Source organism: Dipodomys spectabilis, unplaced genomic scaffold (assembly GCF_019054845.1).
Source record: "Dipodomys spectabilis isolate Male_0828 unplaced genomic scaffold, ASM1905484v1 ptg000187l, whole genome shotgun sequence".
In the NCBI taxonomy this organism is placed as follows: Eukaryota; Metazoa; Chordata; class Mammalia; order Rodentia; family Heteromyidae; genus Dipodomys; species Dipodomys spectabilis.
This window is the reverse complement of record NW_024870864.1, coordinates 13,422,615-13,445,519: the sequence shown is the minus strand read 5'-3', so window position 1 is coordinate 13,445,519 and position 22,905 is coordinate 13,422,615. Positions and strand designations below refer to the sequence as shown.

The window sequence follows — 22,905 nt, the reverse complement described above, 5'->3', positions numbered from 1 at the left end:
TTTAAGCTATGTATCATTTTTCCTTTGTCGAGAAATATATGTGTGTATTCTACACATAGATCATTGTGGCAATATACTTTACACACACATTTATGTATGGTGTGTATGTGCATATATACTATGTATGTGAACCTATACATACATGGACACAGTATCCACCTTCTGTGAACATTGCATATACGCATTTACTCACACCACACAATGCATTGTCCCACATTTGCTGCACACACATTACACATAGGGCACACATGTACATGTGCTATACTTACTGTTCACCTATGTACTCACACAGGAGCACATTCATACTATACACATGTGCCCACATACTATCCTCACACAGAAATACACACACACTGGAGACCTTGCTCTCTGATGACCCCTTGCTACTTTGAATCCAGCTCTCCCTGTTCCCATTCTTGTCTGTGGGTAGTTAGTGCCCACTGAGGGAAGCCAAGGAACTCAGCTCATCAGGTTAACCATTCATCAAGGGGAGATCAGTTACCCCGCTGCCTCTGGATTGAGTGTTTCTAGGGATTCATTCCACACATGGCTTCCAGGGCTCCCACAGCATTAGGGGACCTTGTCTTCCTAGCCCAGGCTGCTGGGTCCTCACCTTGAGACAGGAGTCACATAATTTCCTGGGAAGACCCCAGAGACCCCAGTCCTCAGTGATGCCCCCTTGAACCAGCCGTCCTGACACTTCTCCAGCACCCGATACATCTCACCCTTGCGCAGCTCCAGCTCATCATTCTTCTGGGGTTTGTAAGCATAGAGAGCCAGGTATCTATAGGCAAGAGAAGAAGACACAGGTCAGCAAACACCTTTTCCAGGACATGGCAGCGTGGGCACAGGGCACACAGCTCAACTTTGGGTATGCCAATCTATACAGAATAGCTAATGTCTGTAAGGCTCTCTAGTTTCAAAAGAGCTCACACATCCCTTACCTGACTCAATCCTACCCAAGTAGCAGAAGAGAGGATGGAAGACAGCCCCTGTGGGTCTGATGGCCTACAACACCACATTGGGCCCCTTGGGAAAGCAGGTGGAACCATGCGGGGCTGAGCTGTGTGAGGAGGGAAGACCTGGCAGGAGGCCTTAGATCTGGATTCTGGTGCTTGGTCTTTGGTCCCTACAATTTTTTTTTCTGTTCTTCATGATGTCAATAGTCCAGTGCTCTGAGCAAGAGAAAGCCTTGGGAAAATCTAGTTTGTGCTAAATTAGTCTGGGTTGAGCTTTCCACATGCCTTCACTTATCAAACTTGTCACGTATCAAACGCCGAATCTTTTCAGAGAAAAGATGGCCTTATTATGGAATTCTTGGCTGTATACTTCCTAGAAATATTTGTACTGTGACTAATTATTTTACTTCTACTTTTCTTTTAAGATTTACTTGCAAATAAGGCTAAACAGACTTGGTGGTGAAAAACCTAAGTTTACACATTATGCCTTAAAGTTGGCTATGGCAAGTTCCTCTGGTGACATGAAACACATCTCAATCCTAACTTCCTAGGACTTGGAAGGCTGCGTACTCTGTTCTATGTTGAACTGATGAACAGAACTACAGCAGATAACTGTGTTTTCTCACATGATTCAGTCATGAAAGTGGATGGGCCCTTCAGCTAATAGAAAATGAAAGATGAATTCTAAAGAGTCATGACACAGATTTCACAGTATGACCAACTGTTTTGTGGGTGTGTTGACTCTATTCAGGGACCATAGACTCCTAGAGGTGTCCACAGGTCTCCGGGATAGAGGAGCCCATGGACTCCCCAAGGGCCTTCTGGAATCCAGCTCAGTCAGTTCAAGCAAGAACAGAGGCTCTGAGGAGTAGTATAGAGATAAGTAAGAGCTCCTTTCATAGGCTGGGAAGGTGGCTCAGTGGTAGAGTGCTTGCCTCACATGCATGAGGCCCTGGGTTCAATTCCTCAGTACCACATAAACAGAAAAAGCCAGAAGTGGTGTTGTGGCTCAAGTGATAGAGTGCTAGCCTTGAGCTAAAGAGCTAAGGGACAGAGCCCAGGGTCAGAGTTCAAGCCCCACAACCAGCAAAAAAGAGAGCTCCTTTCATAAATAAAGCTTTCTTTGCTTTAAAATAAAATCCACCACTCCTTTCCAACATCCTCATACTATATACACAAGGACTTCTTCTGCTCTTTTTCAATGGGAAATTGGGTCCTTTGTTTACAGTGCCCCCTACCCTGGGACATAAGCTAGGATGAAATGTGGTTTGCATATTGTTTCCTTGTTATGTTCCTTGAGAAGATATGCAATCTGAGTTTCCAAAACATAGAGCCCTTGAGAAAGGATCCTTCTCATTCTCATGGCCTATAGATTTACATAGTCCATGCACACTCAGGTGACAGATAAGAGAACCAGGGTGCATCCCTCATCTTGAATGACTGCAGAGGTACTGCTAGTGACAGAAAGTCACATGAAGACTGCATTTGAACACCCAAAGCCCATATGTGACTTTGATATATGTGTTGGGCTGCCCAACAGATAAAAGAGTAGCTTCCACACAGCTGGGGTCAAGGCAGAGCAAGAGGGAAGATCAGAAACATCTGGAATCATGGAAACTGATAAAAATGATACATGACATTGTGAACTTGTGCTCAAAGAAATAGAAACATAAATCCTGTTTATGTTTGTCTCATTGTTTCTAATGTCAGAGCAGTCTCTGACTCAGGCCAGATCAGAATGCCACTGGGGGATGATGCCACTCTAACTTCATTAGGTAACTAAGTGTTCCTACCTGGAGCAAACTGCCTATGAAGAAAGCAGCCCTGTGGTAGGTGTAGGTGGACACACCAGCCACCTCTAGGGAGTAAGGCCTAGGATACTTGGTCTGTTCAACAGGACTTGGAGACCAACTTTCTGATGCAAAACTGAGCTGGTGCCTCACAGCCTGTGTTCTTCTGGGCCTGGAGTTGCATCAAGGCCAAGTCCCCTCACCCTGGCTTGCCACTGGCTGGGAGTCACGCTGCATGGAGCATAATCTGTTGTCTTGGATCAGCATCCTGTGGGCATTCTATTAGGCCAGTTCTTATGTTGTGCAGCCTTAGGTCACAGGACACATAAAAGAACAAGTATAAGGTAAATGAATGCCACTAAATCCACCTGCAGTGAGGCCAATGACTGCCAGAGCTCTCAGTGGGTTTTACTAGACCACTACTTTATATTTATTTCCAAATGATTTCTTCCACACACACCAATCTCAAGGTGGCATAGTCTTTTTAGGAGGGTCCAGGGAGTTTAACTTCTCTCCTTCTCTTCTCTCATCCCCTAGCCTTTTTGACCTGCTCCTGTGAGCAGCTGAGTTCTCTTGGACAGAGGACTTCCAGCAAGCTTGCAGCATGAGGTAGCCACTGCTGACCTGTGCCCATGTCTATCTTCTAAAAGAGGCTAAATGGGGTGCAGAGGCATCTGCTCAAAAGGGCCTAGAGAAAAAGGACCAGTGAGCCCTGCTCAGTGAGACATTGCTCCAAGCTATTACCTGATTGTACCAGACGCCTGCCCTGGTATCCTCACACTGATATCCGGGAATCTATTGCTTGCTTGCTTTCCCCCACACATTGAATGCTCCAGGAAGTGAATTTAACTGACAGTTCAATGCTGTCTCCTCAGTCCAGGCACGTGGTAGACTCTCAATAAGTATTTATTGAAAAACAAGTGTGTGTGTGTGTGTGTGTGTGTGTGTGTGTGTGTGTGTAAATGTATATTATCTGCTCTGCTCCACTTTTCATCTTCTCATGGACAAGAGCCACATACATAGGTGTGATGTACAGAAATCCACTATAGGGCACCTGAAAAAGAAAAGGATGTGTGTGTGTGTGTGTGTGTGTGTGTGTGTGTGTGTGTGTGTGTGTGTGTGTGTGTGTGTGTGTGTGTGTGTGTGCGTGCGAAATACTAAGGCTTGAATTCAGGTTCTCAATTCTGTCCCATAGCTTTTTTGCTCAAGGTGGGGCACTCTACCACTTGAGACATATTTCCACTTTTGGCTTTTTTGGTAATTAACTGGAAATAGTCTCACGGGCTTTCCTGCCTGGGCTGACTTGCAATTGCGATTCTCAGATCTCAGCCTCCTGAGTAGACAATATTACAAGTGTGAGCCACTGGCACTGGCCAGAGAAGAATTTTTGACATGAAATGAGGATTCATCACATCCAATAATGTACACCTAGTAGGCAAACATGGAGTATTGAGACCAGAATGTTCATCAGACAGAGAAAATTTGAAATAAAGATAGAAAGGCCAAGATGACCAATTCCTTGGTACCATCAGTATGACACCTCTTTACCGTGGGCTATGCAAGCCTGCACTCAGAGCAAGTGTGCAGGCACCTTACCCTGCTCCAGAGCCCACCTCACCTCAGGCCATTCCTTAGCAGGCTGTCAGCTTTTCATGGCACCTAGCCATACCCCTGGGCAGGCTGATAACTTCTGGACCACAGAGCTGGCCCTGCCTCTAAACACACAGGAACATGGGTAGATTTTCAAATCTTTTCTTGTCTCAGTTTCCCTGACTGTGAAATGTCAGGACTCATGTAGAGCTTAAGTGAGCCTGTGTGTCTGCCATACAGTAGACATTGCATCCCTACCCATTTTCCTTTTCCCCACCCCATCTGAGGCCTTGTGGTTGGGGCACAGCTCTGTACTGTAGCCTGACAAATAAGGCTTTAGGGGACGTCAGCTGGTGACCATGTTTTAAGAAAGTGGTGCCATGCACCTGTACAGCATACATCTCTCACTGTGAAACATTGGCACTGGAGGGCTATCTGTATCACTGAGCATCTAATAAACAAAATCCCTTAGACTTTCAACTGCTAAGAAGCTTGATGCCTCATGTGAAGAGGCTTAATGTAGCAGAACATCCAAATCTATCTTTTTAACCTCGAAACCATGGATCTCTCAGCAGCTTCTGCGCCAACCAAAATGAGGGAAGTGGGTGCAGAGCTGATGTCCTTACACTTGCCTTTTAGTTTTCTATTTTTCTGCCTTCATTATTGCATCAGGAACCATGTCTGTGTTCATTTAAAGTAAAAATGTAATTTCGGGAAAAATCTTTTTCTGAGTGTAAAGGTCTTAAAATGACACGAAGCCCTAATATAGAAAGTCTCTATTTTTAGTTTGGCAGGAAAAGATGGAACTACTGCTTTTATTCTGAGATGTAAGCACTAAGTCACTGCCCCATTAAATTATGTACATATTCTAACATACTGCTAAAGGATAGCCAAGTCATTTCCAGAAGGTAATTAACCTTCAGTTATTTTATGGCTACTTCAGGACCACACACCTGTCAAACGCATCAAATGACAAAGTATTTATCACTTCTGCTCACACTTTTTTAAAAATTAAGTTATTTATTGTGAAAATACTGTACAGAGGGGTTATGGTTACATGAGCAAGGTAATGAGTACATTTCTTATCCAGCAATGTTGCCTCCTTCTTTGTTTTTCCCCTACCATCCCTTTTTCTTTTTGAATGTGGAATGTGAATTCCCAGCTTAAGAATGGAGATGCTAATTGATGTTGCTTACTGCTGCTGTCCCCAGGTGCTTATGGATGGTCTTCCTAGCTTCTGACACTTCTGGGCCTAGCCTTTCTCTGGGAAGCAACTCATTGAGCAGGTGTCTGAAGATGGCCACCTCCTTTTTCACAAAACTGATTAGTATTCAGAGAATGACCCCAATCCCTCTCCATCTGCCAGCACTAGCCCCCTGGGGTCTCAGCAGCCCTCCTATACTATTTACTTCCAGGGTCTGGTGACAACCTATAGCATCATCCTCTTTTATCTACCTTCCCACTGATGCCTTCCCCTGCTCTCTCTGCCAGGCCTGTACATGTGAGTGTCCCTTGACAACCGTGGGGCTCAGTATGCCCTGCTGTTTCTCACAAGGCACATGAACCCACAGTCTGGCATAGGGAAAGCCGAGTGCTCCATAGCTGGTTTGGTCTCTATCCTTCTGGTTTCTGTTCTCCACTTGCTTCAGAAGGCCTTGAAATCTCAACATAGGCCTTAACAAGTGCCTGAGGCAATCTCCTCAATGCATCAAGATAGCTGGGCTGTTCATTGTGCTCTAACTGGCACAAAGCTAGGTGACAATTAGAAAAGGTACCTTTGTGAACAGGTGATTGAGGCAAAAACACTTCCAGTTTAGAGCTGGCCTAACGAAGAGTATTTGATAACGTGACTTGATCACTAGCCCTTTCTCAGCATGCCAGAACGGGAGGAGAGAACCACATTATCCTTGAGGGTAGTTTGGTGGCCCTTGGCCATTGAGACAAATGTCAGCACAGCTATGAGAAAAGGGTTAGCTTTAGACATGGCCTCCTCACTGCAGAGAGTATACCTCAACAGGGACTGGGGATTTAGGGACTTGGCCTCCACCCAGCATTGCTGCATGCTGTTCCCCAAGGTTTCTTTTCTCTGATCTACAAGCTTAATTCCTCGGAGTATGTTTCCAGATAACATCTGGGGGCCAGGGTATCCACAGTAGGAAACATGTGGCTTTCCCAATAGGTAATTAATTGCACCTCTGTGACTGTGGAAGTTTCCTTTTCCCTCAGAAAGCTGGGGTTCAGTCTCAGGAATAAGAAACTGATAGCCAAGGGCTGCCCCTGGTATACAGGCAGCCTTCAGGTCCTGAGGGGAGGAGGGCAGTGTATGCTACACAGGAAAGTGACATGTCAGTCCTGGTTTGTTGATCTTCCCCCTCCAGGTCCTGATGGTCAGCAGTGCTCACATAACTCAGGGGTTCTAAGGAGGGGGATATATCTTGGTGGTTCTACCACTTTCTTCCCTGCCCCAAATAGTGCTGCTCAGCTTCCTAGGGTTCCCTCTGCTCTTTCATCTTTCACTTCTGGCTAAAAATCACTGAGATGTCCATGGAGAAGAGGAAGAAAGACTCTAATCCTCATATATTAGGTTGCCTTGTTCATCATGTTTTCATCAATATTTTCTTTTTTTTTATTTATTTTTTTATTTTATTTTTAATTAATCACGTGGTATTCAGGTAAGGGGTAGGTTTATTCAGTGGGCCTGCTGGGACCAGGCAAGGTTGGCACTCCACGTGGCTGGGAAAGAGAGGAGAGAGAGAGGAAAGAGCTAGAGCAGAGAGAGAGCAGAGAGAGCTAGAAAAGAAGAGCAAGAGCAAGAGCAAGAGCTAGAAACGAACAGAGAGAGAAAAAGCCAATATTTTCTTTTTGTCAGTTGTGGGGCTGGCACTCTGGGCCTGGACACTATCCCTGAACACTTCAGCTCAAGGTAATCGCTCTACCACTTGAGCCACAGCACCACTTCCTTTTTTTCTGGTGGTTAATTGGAGTTAAGAGTCTCATGGACTTTACTTGCCCGGGTTGGCTTTGTACCCAATCCTCAGATCTCAGCCTCCTGAGTAGCTTATGTTGTAGACATGAGCCACCAGAGCTCAGCTTCATCAATCTTAAGATGCTCTGAACAACTCAGTTCTGACATGAGCATGGCCTCCAGCGTGGGCCACTCATACCCTCAGAATCATGAATGGCAACCAAGCCAGAGTTAGAGATTTTTAGCAAACTAGGAGTTCAAAGGGATAGTCTGGGGGCAGTGTTTGGTCTCTTCAGAGGAGCAGTGACTTTATGCACTGAAATATAAGCTTAGTTCATTTCTACGTGTCATGGAAATCTTTAAGATACACTAGAAGACGGGCAAAGGACAACAGCCTGCCACCAACCAAAAGAAGACCAGGCTTTGTCATTGCCAAGACTCAAGTTTCAAGGCATATAGGGATTGTGGTGGAGGATCATGGAGTTGTTCTATTACTTCATACTGGACTTGACTGGGCTCTCATCTGGAGCCCCACAGCCATCACTGGAAGACACCTTGCTGCAGTTGTTACACTTGTTTTGTAAAGACAGTTTATCTCATGTTGAAGTTCTGTTCTAAATATAATTCCCAGATACTGTTTTGGGAAGAACAGTTAGATAAGCAGCAATCATACCCTTGTCTCAGGCCACAGTACCCTTGCAACTACTATACTTTTGGAATCAGAGGATCAGTGAGTGTACAAGCTACTTCACTTCTTGACAAACTGAAGAGGTCAATTTGATTGGTCCCTAGGAAGATCATATAAATGTGATTTTTAGTGGTTATTTTTGCAAAGTAGACCCTATAAATTGCTGCAGTGGGTATGTCATTTCCAGGCATGTACCTGCTGCTTGGTAGATAGCCATGGAAGGTATACACACTAAAGTGCGTATTGCTGCTTTGTATATTTCCAGGTACAATCCTGCTGCTTTGATAGACAACCGTAGAATGTCCATGTTAAACACGCTGTGCCCATCATGATCTGTCTGCAGCTCAGACCACCACTGTACCACCTGAAGATTCACCCCTTCCTTAACCATGGGCAATAAGAAAGAAACCATCACATGATATGTAAGTCTTCCTCCCTGCCACACAAATGAATCATGATCAAAACCTCAAGTTTAATAGAGACAGCCAAACCATTTGAGTGAAGCAGGAAGTGTTGAGGGTCCCAGAGACCCTCATAGAAGAAGGGCTTGAAGCCAAAGTCCTTAAAGATATGTTGAGGACTTCAGAATATATTCAGAGTATTCACAACTTTTGGGTGTCAGACAGAGCAACTTTCTCTGGTGGCTGACCTGACTAGTAAAACCTAGAGCCCTCCATACCCAGGAAGGGGACAGGTAGTTGCTCAGAGCCTTGTGCAGGTATTCAAGTAGTTGTAGGGACCCCAGAATAAACATAGTCTTGTTACCCTGTCTTGTATCCTGCCTCACTTTGGGGGAATTACATTAGGACATTCTTATGGGGTGTAGGTCTTCTTCTTCAAGGATGATGTTCTGCGCCAGTTTTGTTTTGCATTGTTTTGCTTGTTTTAAGAGAGCCAGCCTATCACTCCATCCTACTCTGGCTTGGAATGAAGCCACAAAAGCAGTCCAGGAGTATGGTGAGCTCAGATCTAGGACAGGATCGCCATTACTTGGTATCTGAAGGGGACTGGCTCCAAAACCCCCAAGATACCAGAATCCACACATGGCAGTCTCTTGTTTAGAATGATATAGTAATTGCACAGTAATTTCACATAAGCATATATCCTTCTGTGACTGCTTACCTCTGATACAATGTCTGCATATTGCATATCACTGGACACATGTGAATTAGACATAGTGCTGAGTGTGTGATACATTTAAGTTTATCTTTAGGCAATTTCTAGCATTTTTCCCAAATGTATTCCGTCTATGGGTTGAATCTAAGGATGTCTGTATCTACAAATGTGTCAGAGCTAATTGTACTCTCTGTCTGGTATTTGAATTTTCACTTAAAGATATCGAGAAAGTAGCTCCTGTATTCCCCACAGGAAACTAGTGAAAAACCATAAAATCATCAAATTTCTTTTATTAAGTTGGTTAACCAAGGAAGCGTGGCCAAATAAAAGGAAGTGTGTAGAATTTTCCTATCTGAAACAAATGCTAACTTTTGACTGGTCTGTGGAGCTAGGTGAGAGGGTACCAGCATAGCTGAGCTGCTTCTAGCAAGCCTTCTAAACTTAGCAAGTTGATTTTTCGGGCTGGGAAGGTGGCTCAGTGGTAGAGCACTTGCCTTGCATGCCTGAGGCCCTGGGTTCGATTCCCCAGCACCAAATAAGCAAAAAGAAAAAAAGCCGGAAGTGGCGCTGTGGCTCAAGTGGTAGAGCGCTAGCCTTGAATTGAAGAGCTGAGGGACAGAGCCCAGGCCCAGAATTCAGGCCCCACGACCGGACCCCAAAAAAAAAAAAAGATTATAGAAAGTTGATTTTTCCAAAGGCAGATTTTATTTTGTTTTCTGCTTTAAAAAATATAGGTTCTGCACTATATGATCTAGGTGTTCCTCAGACCTGCCCTAGTGTATGAAACTTTCTTATCCTTTATTTGCCAAATTTACCCTCTCCACCTTAAAGCATCTTTTTAAGAAACTGAACTCATCAGCCAAATGAAAGAGCAGAAGGCCAACTCATTCTTCAGAATGCTATTGAAATGGGAAATTTTTAAACTGCACATTTCTTAAGAGCTGTAATTTAGCAGAGCAGATTTCCTAAACAAGATAAGTGTTCACTTCCTAGCAGTGATTCATGTGGTTATATTTGGGGCTGGTATGCAGCTGGCCTGCCCTGGGATAGTGCTTAGGATGGGTAAATACTCACTACTTCGGAACCATCAGCAACCAAGCTGCTACCCCTATCCCAAGGCTTCTCATTGCTCTAGCCACTCTGGTCCTTCCTTGGGGCAGCCCAGACTTCAAGGGCCTCTGTGGCAGTCAGTATTTCATGCTACAAGTGGCTCCTTTTCTGATGGACCAGTGCCTGCATTGTAAAAGATTTTGAACTCTCATTTACCGTAACTGTTTTAGAGATGATGACATTAAAATGCCTTGCTAGGCTTTTGTTTGTTCTACTATTTTTTGGGCAACATCACGAGAGGCATTTAGGTACATTGACCAGATTTTTAAAAAGCCAATTAAAAAAAGCCAACAGAAACCACATATGTAAGTGCTAATATGCAGACAGCACAGAAGATATGGGACTCTGACACACAGACACACACGCAGACACACACACACACACACACATGGAGCAGCTTACACATTGAGGGGCAACTGGACTTTGGGAGATGTGACCGGGTCTCCAGCCACTGCAGTAGATCGAGGAATGACTGTGGGGATGAGTCCAGTTGAAGAGGAATCCTGAAAACAAACAAGAAGAGATGAGGATGAGGGCAGGGTGGTTCTGTCCCTGGGAAGGAAAAACACAGGGTCAGGCTGTGCAGTCCCTCGGTTGCCTGTCCCTCGGCCCTCCCAAAGCCTCAGGTTCTGCTTGTCTGAGTGTTAATAATGTTGTTTCAATCTGGAGGGAGCTTGATAACCCAGGACACCTTTCCCTGATTGCTTCCAGGAATTTCTTCAGCCGGGCACTGGTGTCTCACACCTAGCTACTCATCTCCAACAAACCACTAAAAGAAAAAAAGCCAGAAGTGGAGCTGTGGCTCATGTAGTAGGGTACCAGCCTTGAGTGATAAAGCTACGGATAGTGTCCAGGCCCTGAGTTCAAGCCCTACTGGTTAAAGAGAGATAAGAGTAAAGGGATGGTAGGGGGAAAACAAAGGAGGAAAACAATGCTCAATCGGAAACTGACTCATTACCTTGTTCATGTAACTGTTACCCCTCTGTACAGTATCTTTACAATAAATATATATATAATAAAAATAAAAAAGAGATAATTTTTCTAGAGTATTATATATGATCAACATGAAAAAAGCCATGTAGGGAGGCCTGACTTTTATCTTTAGAAACAGAATTAATTATTCTTGTGCTGTTAATAAAATCTAGACAATTTTTTTGGGTCCGGTCGTGGGGCCTGAACTCTGGGCTTGGGCGTTGTCCCTTAGCTCTTCAGCTCAAGGCTAGCGCTCTACCACTTGAGCCACAGCGCCACTTCCGGCTTTTTTTTCTTTTTGCTTATGTGGTGCTGAGGAATCGAACCCAGGGCCTCAGGCATGCAAGGCAAGCACTCTACCACTGAGCCACCTTCCCAGCCCCAATCTAGACAATTTTTTTCATATTATAAAACATGAGCTTACTTAGACACAGAATTCCCAGGATTTTCCTAGGAGGTGACAGTTAGTGGACAGTGAAAGGCTACATTGTTTACAGAGCATAGCACCTCCCACCCAAAGTCATGCTGAGCTCCTCAAGGACTCCTTATGTATTACATGACTCGAAGAAAGGTTTGTTTTGAGGTGATGCCTTCATTCAGGGGTGTGCTAAGTCTTCTGAGACAAAGGTGTGATAGGCCTGCCAAGGAAATTCCTGCATGAGGAATCCTTAGAGAGCCCATGAGAGCCAACATTATCCTTCTTACCACACAGCTTGCTCTTCCTGCTCTGATTCTTCCTGAGAAAGCTATCCTATCGTCTTGTTTAGAGATACTAGGAAGCACCATGAGCTGATTTATGTTCTTCTCAAGAGACAAGTCTAAGTCCAACTCCTAGCACCTGAGAATGTGACCTTATTTGGTAGAAGGAGAAAGCAGATATTTATAAGGTAAAGATTCTGAGAAGAGATTTACTTTGATTAGAATGAGCCTGAAATCCAATGTCAATGGCCTTATATGACACAAGAAAGGAAACCAGAGATGTAGGTAGGGAAGGAAAGCCAGGTGTAACTATAGATCTGATCTAGTATATTCAAAGCCTGAAGGGCAAGGGGAGGGAATGATCAAGTTTCTTGCCTTATAATTTGACCAGGCAGAAGAAATGGTACTCATTGATCTGGGAAGGTAAGGAGTTTGGCATTGGGCACACTGAGCATGTCATGCCTATAGCCATCTGAGCACTGAAGTATGGCTGGGGATATTAACCAAGAGGATATGGGAGAGGACTAACTGGACAGACAGATATGAGCATCAGACACACAGCAATGTCAGGTAGCCAGGCAGCCTCATGGAGAGCCCTTGGCTCTTAGGTGAGCAATCCTGTGTATGCATGTGTGTGATATAGACAAGCTCATTGAACTTGTCTTCCCATTTTTATGATTCCAGCCACCATGAGTAACAGGGTCTAGGTTTACCTGCCCACTGAAATATCTCACAAGGCATATAATTGATTCCATGGTTTCCAAGACATTGGACATCAAGCAGTGAAGGACAGAGAGCCTAAAGAAGGGAAAATAGGACCTGAGTCCTCTGATGCCAGGGTAGGTGGATGCAGTTTGCTGGGACAGAGTGAGGAGGGAGGAGGGAGGCTCCCTGAGGCCTAGTACATGCTATGTGCTGACACAAGGACTTGACAGAGGCTCAGATGGCCTCTGGAGAAACAGAAGGTCCTACATGTAGTTCAGGGACAGAATGTTTCAAAGGGGAAGCTGTCACTGGTTATGCTCATACTATGGAAAAGACAAGAAGGAGCCAGCAGATTTAGGGGTGCTGACCTGCACAAGGGGCTTCTTGGAGGTAGTGATGGCTTTTGGTGGATGGCCACAGTGGCTTATATCCCAGCATCCTGTCTTCCAATGCAAAAAGAAAGGAGGTGTGTGTGTGTGTGTGTGTGTGTGTATGTGTGTGTGTGTGTGTGTGTGTGTGTGTGTGTGTGAGAGAGAGAGAGAGAGAGAGAGAGAGAGGAGAGACAGACAGACAGACAGACAGACAGAGGCAGGGAGGAGGATGGAGGATGAGGGAGGGAAGGAGGAAAGAAGAGGGAGAGAGGGAGAGAAACAGGGAAGGAGGAAAAAAAGAAGGGAGAGAGACAGCAATAGTCACTATTTATATGTAAAAAACCTCAATAGAGCAGCCCAGATGCCCATAGTAGAGGCTACATGGCTGATGACAACTCTGTAGCCATCTTGCTTTCCAGTCTATACAGACAACATGGGTTGGGTAGGGTACATGAAATCGAAAGGAAGGTCAGAGAAGTGGTATAGAGAATTAGCTTATTCCTATGAATAACAGATATTCATGGAAGAGTCTGAAGATTTATGTATTAAGCATAATTTTCTACAAAGGGGCTATACTTACATAAGCAAGGTAATGAGTAAATTTCTTATCCAGCATTGTTGCCTCCTCCTTTGTTTTTCCCCTGCCATCCCTTCCCTCCCACCTCCTCAGCTACACCCCACACACACCCCTACCCCTGCCTAAATTATAAAGTTTGTTTTTCGACATAGCGTCTTGTATAGCTCATTGTTGCAATGGGTCAACCTGTATCCCTATTTAAACATTTTTTTCCCTTCCCCTCCCCAAATTGTACCAACATCCAATACAGTGAAAACAGGGACTTTGTCTTCATCTTTGCCTTCTTCTTTTTCACTTGTGCTGGTCCTGGGGCTTGAACTCAGGGCCTGGGTGCTTCCCTGAGTTTTTGTGCTAAAGGCTAGTATTCTATCACTTGATCCACTTCAGCTTTTTGGTGATTGATTAGAGATAAAAGTCTCATGGAATTTCCTGTCCAGGCTGGCTTTGAACCAAGATCTTCAGGTCCTAAGCCTCCTGAGTAGGCAGGATTACAAACATGAGGCACTGGTACCCTGGTAATTTAACTATTCTTTAAAGTGATTATTCATTTTATCATTTACATTTTAAATTTTATATCATTTTACAAGTTAAATGAAAATGGTTTTTTGAAACACTCTCAAAACACTGTAACAAATTACAGGACTAAATTATTTGAAGTCTGTTTTGAAATCAAGCTCTGGTTTGAGACCAGTTCTTCCCTTCCTGATTTCACATGAGCCATATTCCCCCAGGGGAGGGAATAGAGGTGACCCAGAAGCGTCAGCAGGGGGCTAGCATCTGGGTGGTCTATTAGGTATCTCTGTTTGCAACAACTCATAAAAGTGGTTGGGCAGCAGAAACAGTGTGTGTGTGTGTGTGTGTGTGTGTGTGTGTGTGTGTGTGTGTTGTGTGTGTGAGTGAAAACTGTCTCTAAGTCACATCTTGTGCATCCAAACTCTCTTCTGACAATCATGCCATCCAATTCCATTCTTTTGCACACAAAGCACCAATTAGTGCAGAGCTGGGACTGTACCGAACTACCTGGAATCTGCCCTGGCTGGTGACTTGCTACCTTCTAATGTCTCTAATGGCCTTGAACCACTCAAGTCGTAATTCAACAGGAGGAATAATGTGTTTGGCCCAGGGCAGACAGAAAAGATGGATTTCCATCTACTGGAAAGAAAGAAAGGCAAAGTGGATTTTGCCAACACATGTCACATGCATGTTAAATATACCACAGGAATGGTATCATCAGGCTCAGGAGGAGACTAATCATGGGGCACCTAGACACTCAGTGGCAGAAGTAACCTTAGGTCCAATTATGGGATAGGGTACTGGCTGACCAGGCACTAAGACAGCTTATGACAGATGGAGCTCAAGAGAGGTAATTTTGTGGGAAACATGGCTATCAGCTGGAACTTGAAACAATAAAAGTTACAAAGCTATCCTGGCACCTGTGATTCACACCTATGATCCTAGCTAGTCATGAAGCTGAGATTGAGGATAATAGATCAAAGCCAGCCCAGGCAGAAAAGTGCTTGAGACTCATTGCCAATTAACCACTAAAAAACTGGAAATGGAACTGTGGTAGAGTGCCGGCCTTGAGTAAAAAACAAACAAACAAAAAACTAAACAATACAAAAGTGCCCAGGCTCTGAGTCCAAGCCCCAGTACTGGTGTGTGTGTGTGTGTGTGTGTGTGTGTGTGTGTGTGTGTGTGTGTGTGTGTGTGTGTGTGTGTTTGTGTGTGTTTGTGTGTATGTGTGTGTGTGTGTGTGAGTCATGGGGCTTGAACTCTGGACCTGGTTGCTGTCCTTCAGCTCAAGGTGAGTCCTCTACCACTTCAGCCACAGCACCACTTCTGCTTTTCTGGTGGTTTATTGGAGATAAGAGTCTCACAGACTTTCCTGCCCAAGCTGGCTTTGAACCGCAATCCTCAGATCTCAGCCTCTTGAGTAGCTAAGATTACAGGTGTGAGCCACGAGTGTCAGCTCACTTTTTTTTTTTTTTTTTTTTTTTACAAAGGTAAAAGGTAAGATTTGTATGGCCATGCACTGTTTAAAATTGAAACATGAGTATAGATGCAGGTCATGCTTGCAGACCTTTGCCAAGCTGATGCTAATCTGGCTTAGGGTAGCTTGTCAGCCTGGCACTGCTGTGCAGTGGGCAGTACTGTGGACCTCTGGAAGGTGGCAGCAATACCAGGGTGGACTCTACCACAGGGATTGGCACTGCGTGACAGAATGATGGTGGCCTCTTGATGCACACAGAGTACTTGCCTTCTGAATCAGGTCTTCATGTTCACCCTCATCAATGCCAACACTGTCAGGGGCAGGGATGAGTGCTGGGACCTGCTGGGAGGCTTACATCTTTCTGTACAGAGAGTGACTGCTGAGATCATTGGACCTGCAAAGGCTCCCAAGAGAGCTTCCGCTGCTAACCTCTGGCAGGAATTGTAGGACCCAAGGTACCTTACCTTAAAGAACTACTTCAAAACTCCTAAGCACAAGGCACTGCATGGGCTTCCAAGTCACCAGAATTTATTTGAGCCTACTGTGTGCAGTATCTTGCCATCCAACCCTTTCAAATCCCTAAGAACTCAGTCTTCTGAGCAGTTGGTGATGAGTATCTCTTGAGTAGAGAAGTAAGTGAGTTAAGAAAAGCCTAGCCAACTGAATATGAAACCCCAGAATGGATGCCCTTGATAGTGCTCTGTGGGGCTTCCAGTGTCCCCATCTCAAACCTGGCTTCCTGCTAACAACAAGTGGCCTCTCCGACTTTACAATTTAAGTGGTTTTTTTTTGGGGGGGGGGGTGTTTCTTTATTTTTAAGTAATTCTACAAAGGAATTGCCATTTAACGTTCAGCTTATGAATATATCTTGATTAATGTCACCCCTTTCAACATTCTCATCCATCCCTTCCCTAACCATCCCTTCCCTTGCTCTTCTTAATTTTGTAGGCTATCATTGGATTTTATACTGCATTCTCCCCCTCTTCTCCTCTTTATTGGTCCGCCCTTTCCCCACTGACCCTTACCCCCAGTGCTTTCGAGTACCCACTTCTTGATATTTATTTTGCTGAACTTTGACTGAATTACATTGAGATCTCCTTGAATCTATTGTATTTAGTTAATACATTTGTATATACTTGCATACCACTCAATGCATTTACTTTTAAGTTCATAAGCTAAATCTAGCTTCCACCTATAAGGAAAAACACACATCCTTTGTTTTTCTGAGCCTCATTTACTTCACTTAATATAATTTTCTGTAGGTCTTTCTATTTCTTTACAAATGGCATTATATCTTTCTTTCTAATGGATGAGTAAAATTCCATTATATGTAGGTGTGTGTGTGTGTGTGTGTGTGTGTGTACACACATACAAACATACATACATATATATATATACCTCATTTTCTTGGTGCAGTGGTTCCACTGAGGGGTATCTGAGCTAATTCCATAACTTGGCTATGGTGAACAGTGCTGCAGTAATCATGGTTATGCTGGTGGTTTTACTGTATCTTGGTTTGTAATCTTTTGGTTAAATGCCCAGGAGTGGAATCGCCAGATCATCTATGTTTAACTTTTTGGGAAACCTCAAAAAAATTCCTTCCAGAGTAGCTGAACAAGTTTACATTCCCACCAATCATATATTAGAGTTCTTTTTTGGACACATCCTTGCCAGCATCTGTTCTCATTTGTTTTTTGCTAATGGCCATTCTAACTGGGGTGAGGTAGAATCTCAATGTTATTTTGATTTGTATTTCTTTTATGGCCAGAAATTTTGAACATTTCTTCATGTGTCTGTTGGCTATTTTTACTTCTGAGAACATTACCTTTAGCTCATTAGGGTTTTACTTTTTTGTTGTTTTTGTTTTTTTTGTCAGTCATGGGGCTTGAACTCTGGGCCTGGGCACTGTCCCTCAGCTCTTCAGCTCAAGGCTAGTGCTCTACCACTCGAGCCACAGTGCCACTTCCAGCTTTTTCTGCTTATGTGGTACTGAGGAATAGAACTCAGGGCCTCATGCATTCAAGGCAAGCACTCTACCACTGAGCCACCTTCCCAGCCCCTAGGGTTTAACGTTTTAAGTTCTCTATAAATTCTGGATATTAGGCCACTGTCTGATGTCTAGCTAGAAAAAAACTTCTCCAATTTTTTTTAGCTTCTTGGCTATGTCCTTTGCCATGCAGAAACTTTTTAGTTTGATGCAGTCCCATTTATCAAGTCTGTCTTTGATTTGCTGTTTTTCTGGATCTTTACTCAGGAATGTGTTTGCCAGTGCCCAAGTGACCAAATGTTTCCCCTACTCTTCCCTGTAATAATTTGGGGTATTACATTAAAATCTTTCATCCATTTCGCATTGATGCTGGTGCAAGGTGATATGTAAGGATGTAGTTTCAGTTTTCTGCACATTGATATCCAGTTTTGCCAGGTGTTGAAGAGGCTTTCTTCCAGCCTATCTTTGTGGTTCCCATATAAAATATACTGTTAGTGAGAATGTAAACTTATTCAACCACTCTGGAAAGCAATATGGTGGTTCCTCAAAAAATTAAACATAAGCTGGGCACCGGTGGCTCATGCCTATAATCCTAGCTACACAAGAGGCTGAGATCTGAGGATCGAGGTTCAAAGCCAGTCCAGGCAAGAACGTCTATAAGATGTATCTCAAATTAACCACCAGAAAAACTGGAAGTAGAACTGTGGCTCAAGTGGTAGAGCCCTCGCCTTGAGCTGAAGAGCTGAAGAGCTGAGGGCCAACACCCAGGCCAGAGTTCAAGCCCCACAACCAACTAAATAAATAAATAAAAATAAACAAACAGACCTACCCTAGTATCCAGCAATTCCACTCCAGAGAGATTAACCCAGGAATTAATTAATTTTAAATTAATTAAAAATTAACCCAGGATACAGTAAAGCCACCAACACAATCATGTTTACTGCAGCCCTATTCACCATAGCCAAGGTATGTAATCAGTCCAGATGCCCCTCAATGGATGAATGGATCAAGAATATATATATATATATATATATATATATATATATATATAATGCAATTTTACTCATCTATTAGAAAGAAAGATATTGTACCATTTGTAAAGAAATGGAAAGAGTTGGAAAAAAAAAATAAGTGAACTAAGTCAGGCCCTGAGAAACAAAAGATTCATGTTATTCATGTTTTCCTTTATATGTGGAAGCTAGATTTAGTTTGCAAACTCATAAGTAATTATGTTGGGTGGTATGAAAGCATATACAAATGTATTAACTGGATTTTAGTTCTCCGAATATTCTGGATATTAGGCCACTGATGTATAGCTGGCAAAATTCTCCCATTCTGTAGGCTGTCTTTTAGCTTGTTGGCTAATTTCTCTCTCTCTCGCTCTCTCTCTCTCTTTTCTTTTTCTTTTTCCTTCCTTTCTTTCCTTCCTTCCTTTCTTTCCTTCCTTCCTTTCTTTCCTTCCTTCCTGTCTTTCCTTCCTTCCTTCCTTCCTTCCTTCCTTCCTTCCTTCCTTCCTTCCTTCCTTCCTTCCTTTCTTTCTTCCTTTCTTTCTTTCTTCCTTTCTTCCTTTCTTCTTTTTTCTTTCTTGTGCTGGTCTTGGGGCCTGAACTCAGGGCCCAGGCACTGTCCCTAAATTGAGCCACACCTCCACTTCTGACTTTTTCCTGGTTAAACTGGAGATGAGAGTCCAATAGACTTTCCTGCCCTGGCTTGCTTTGAACTGTAATCCTCATATCTCAGCCTCCTGAGTAGCTAGGATTACAGATGTGAGCCACTGATACCTGGCTATTTAAGTTTTTAATGATTTAAATTTTTTATGATTCTGGATCTTAAGAGGTTAATGAGGACTTAGCAGAGGTAAGCCCAGCAATAATTTTTAAAAAATTAAAAAGAGCTCTAGTTTTGTTAAGTAAAAGCAAGTGGGGGACACAGTCCTGGGACAGTTGTGTGTTCTGTTTTCAAGATCACCTGGTAGAAATCATTGCTTTGACTTCAGAGCCAAGTTCAGGCCTGTTTACCACAGAACTTTGTTCCTGACCCCTTCATAGAAAAGGTCTTTTGCTTGTAATAAAGTAGATAGACATTGTAATTTTTTGTTTTGTTTTATTTTGTGTGTCAGTCCTGGGCTTGAATCCAGGGTATAGTTGCTATTTCTGAGTTTTGCTGCTGAAAGTTAGCACTCTACCATTTAAGCCATAGCCCTCCTTTCCAGCTTTTTGGTGATTAATTGAAGAATCTTACAGACTTTCCTGGCTTTGAACCATGATCCTCAGGTGTCTGCCTACTGATTAGCTAGGTATAAGCCACTGTTATCCAGCCTCATCACATTCTTTTCAATGACCCCATAAGGAATATATACCAGGATTCTTCCCAGGCAGAAACACACATCCTAGAGCACTGGCCAGCCTCATAAGGTTTCTAGCATTGTCACTTCTCAAGAGTGAACAAAGATCTAGCAATCTCTTTAAGCCTAGTATTTAAATGTTCTTCCCATGGGCATTTCACACCAGCCTTGAACATGCAGGGTCAGCAAGGATGATCTCATTAGATGGAATTTGCTACAGTGCCAGCAATAAAGGGAAGTATGCCAAAGAGCCTACTCATGGTGCAGGGATCCTCCAGCACCAGAGAGCTTCTTATGGGTCAAGAGTCAGAACTCACCTTGCCTGTAAAATCCCAGAAGCCAGGCAAGCCACTTGCTTCCACACTTGCTCTTGCTGGGAATGAGACTGCATGGATGATAGAGCCATTGCTAGTGACCGTGACCTGCTTGTGAAATTCCAGGCTGCTCCAGTTGGAAGTGGGCATCAGCCTCTAAGTTACAAAACCACAATTCCTCAATTCTAAATCATCAGGTTACTACTAACACTAGAATCCCCCTATGGCAGTTTAATGCCATATTATTTTCCTGTTAATATTAATAAGAAGAAAAAGGGGGATTGCGGATGACAGGCAAGTATTGGGATCCCACTGCCTTCTGTGATACTGTGGCACAGATGACGACTGAAAAGAAATATCTTCTCATGTGTGTGTGTGTGTGTGTGTGTGTGTGTATTGAACTCCATGCCTGGGTGCTGTCCTTTAGCTTTGTCACTTACATCTAGTGCTCTACCACTTGAGCTATAGCTCCACTTCTAGGTTTTTGGTGGTGAATTAGAGATAAGAATCTCACAAACTTTCCTGCCAGGTTAACCGTGAACCCCAATTCTCAGATTATGGCCTCCTAAGTAGCAGGATTATAGGCATGAGCCATTGGTGCCCAATGGCTTATTTTAATTTTGAATATGAGTCCAGAACACACTACCCAAGGAGTAGTGAAATAATGATTTACTTATCACTCACCACTACTCCATTGTATAAGGTACACTTTGTACAAAGTATACCAGACCATTGTGAGCTTGCTTCCCAAAGAAAACTAGAATAAAACATTGTTGCTTGATTCTTCTGTCTGGTTCTGTTAAAAAATAAAAAGATCCATGCAGCTAGTAGGCCCAGGAAAGGGCAGAGACCTCAGAACCTGACTGAACAAAAGGGTTGTCTGGAAGCTGGATGGCCTCTGGCCTCCTTAACTTCCACTGCTTGTTCACCACTTATGAGGCCAGTTCTTCCCCTGCTGTCAACTGGCCATCTCTTCTTTCCAGGCACTCTAGATTTGCTTATAGAAGGTACTGCCTACTGGAGCAGCTGAGCTGCTAACCAGATAGTCTGGGCAGGGACTAACAAATGTAACTTCACATCAGATGTGAGTCCAGTGTCTTGGCCCCTGCTTTTTCCCAAGTGAATCCTGTGTGTCCCTAGAGACTGGGATCCATGAAGATCATCTCCTTGTATCATCACAGGATGTGAATTTCATATAAGAACCACCAAAGGATTGAGGCAGCTAGCAGCTTTCCTGGTATTCCTAGTCGGCATATGTCCACCCTGACCTCCATAGTATTCACTTCTGTCAAAAGGATACCAAGGCTCGGCACTGGTGGCTCATGCCTGTAATCCTAGCTACTCAGCAGTATTGGGTCTGAGGATCATGGTTCAAAGCTAGCCCCGGTAGAAAAGTCCGTGAGACTCTTATCTCCAATTAACCACTAGAAAACCGGAAGCGGTGCTATGGCTCAAGCAGTACAGTGCTCACCTTGAGCTGAAGAATGCAGGGATAGCGCCCAAGCCAGAGTTCAAGCCTCACGACCAACAAAAAAAAAAAAGGATACCAAGGTTCACCCCTGACATGTCTCTCCAAGGAAATGCTGATACCTGGTCCTATGGATTAGAAGCTTAGGATTCGACAAAACCAGAACACCAAGACACAGACAGCCACATTGAACTTTGTCCCCATCTTCAATCATGGCCAGTAAGTCAGAGAAGCACCATTACTTTTAGGGTTGCAAAAGAAAGTTCCTTTTGGGCCAGATCTATATCTACATTGCTTGCATTCACCCTCTGGCTCACTCTATACTTTTTGTTTCTTTTTGCTCCTATAGGCACATAATTAAATTCATAACTTTCTAAATATACTACAAATAAAACTCTAGTGCTCAGCCATGCAGCTAGCCTGCTCCAGAGGTGAGTAGATGCAGGAGGCTGAAAAGCTGATAAGCAGCCATGATGAAGCAGCCTGGAAATGCCAGGCCTGGGGCAGCCAAACTCTCAGAATCTTCAGCCCTTGCCCAGAACTGCCTGCTTGGAGTACGGCATCCATCCTGTGACAGAGACAAGACCTAGACAACAAAGGGAACTGCACCTGCAGACAGCTGGCAGGTGGTAATGCATTTTAAATATGCCCAGGAGCTGCCAGGTGGAGTTCTTCTAATTTCCGTCTCAGACAGAGACATTCAAGACATATTCATTTGATGCTCTCTTGCTGAATTTGAAATGCTTCTCCTTCCACTGATTTTAAAGGATATCTTACTCATCGAGGGGTTATTTGGGGTTGATTTGTAAGCCTTTGGGCTCTCTGTAGCAGAGAAGTGGAGGGAGCCTGGCTAGATGGGACCTCAGCCCTCAGTCCTCCAGAATCAGCATTCACAGGCTAGTAACCATCGACAGCAGATCAGCACTGGCCTCATTTTTTACAAGTGTCAGCTCTTCCTTCATGTCATCTTCTGCAGACAGCAGAACCTTCAAAGCTTCCCAATCTCTGCACTCAGTGTAAAGACATGAATAAGATAGGGGACTTGGAAAGATGGTGCTGGAAGGCTAGCTACCAGCACTCTGGCCTTGTTTCAGGCACAGATAGCCTTAGCATCCCTATTTCCTTTAAGTAGAGTGGGACCATGGGATCGGCTTGGCCTGGCTTAATGAAATATGAGCAGAAGTGACAAATGTCCTTCCACCCAGAAGTCTTGAGGCTACTGAAGTGTTGACTTATTTCTGTTTCTGCCATGGGCCTCTG

At 43.8% G+C, this 22,905-nt stretch overlaps 1 protein-coding gene across 1 annotated transcript in view; it reads right to left on the bottom strand.

The window, feature by feature from the left end:
* Sh3rf3 (SH3 domain containing ring finger 3) overlaps positions 1-22,905 on the bottom strand; it is a 376,261-nt gene that overhangs the window by 63,187 nt on the left and 290,169 nt on the right. Inside the window, exons 5-6 of the mRNA XM_042695543.1 lie at positions 10,621-10,721; positions 614-784 (exon numbers count right to left, since the gene is read on the bottom strand). Coding sequence (XP_042551477.1) covers positions 614-784; positions 10,621-10,721 — 272 coding nt within the window. The remainder of the gene's footprint in view (positions 1-613; positions 785-10,620; positions 10,722-22,905) is intronic.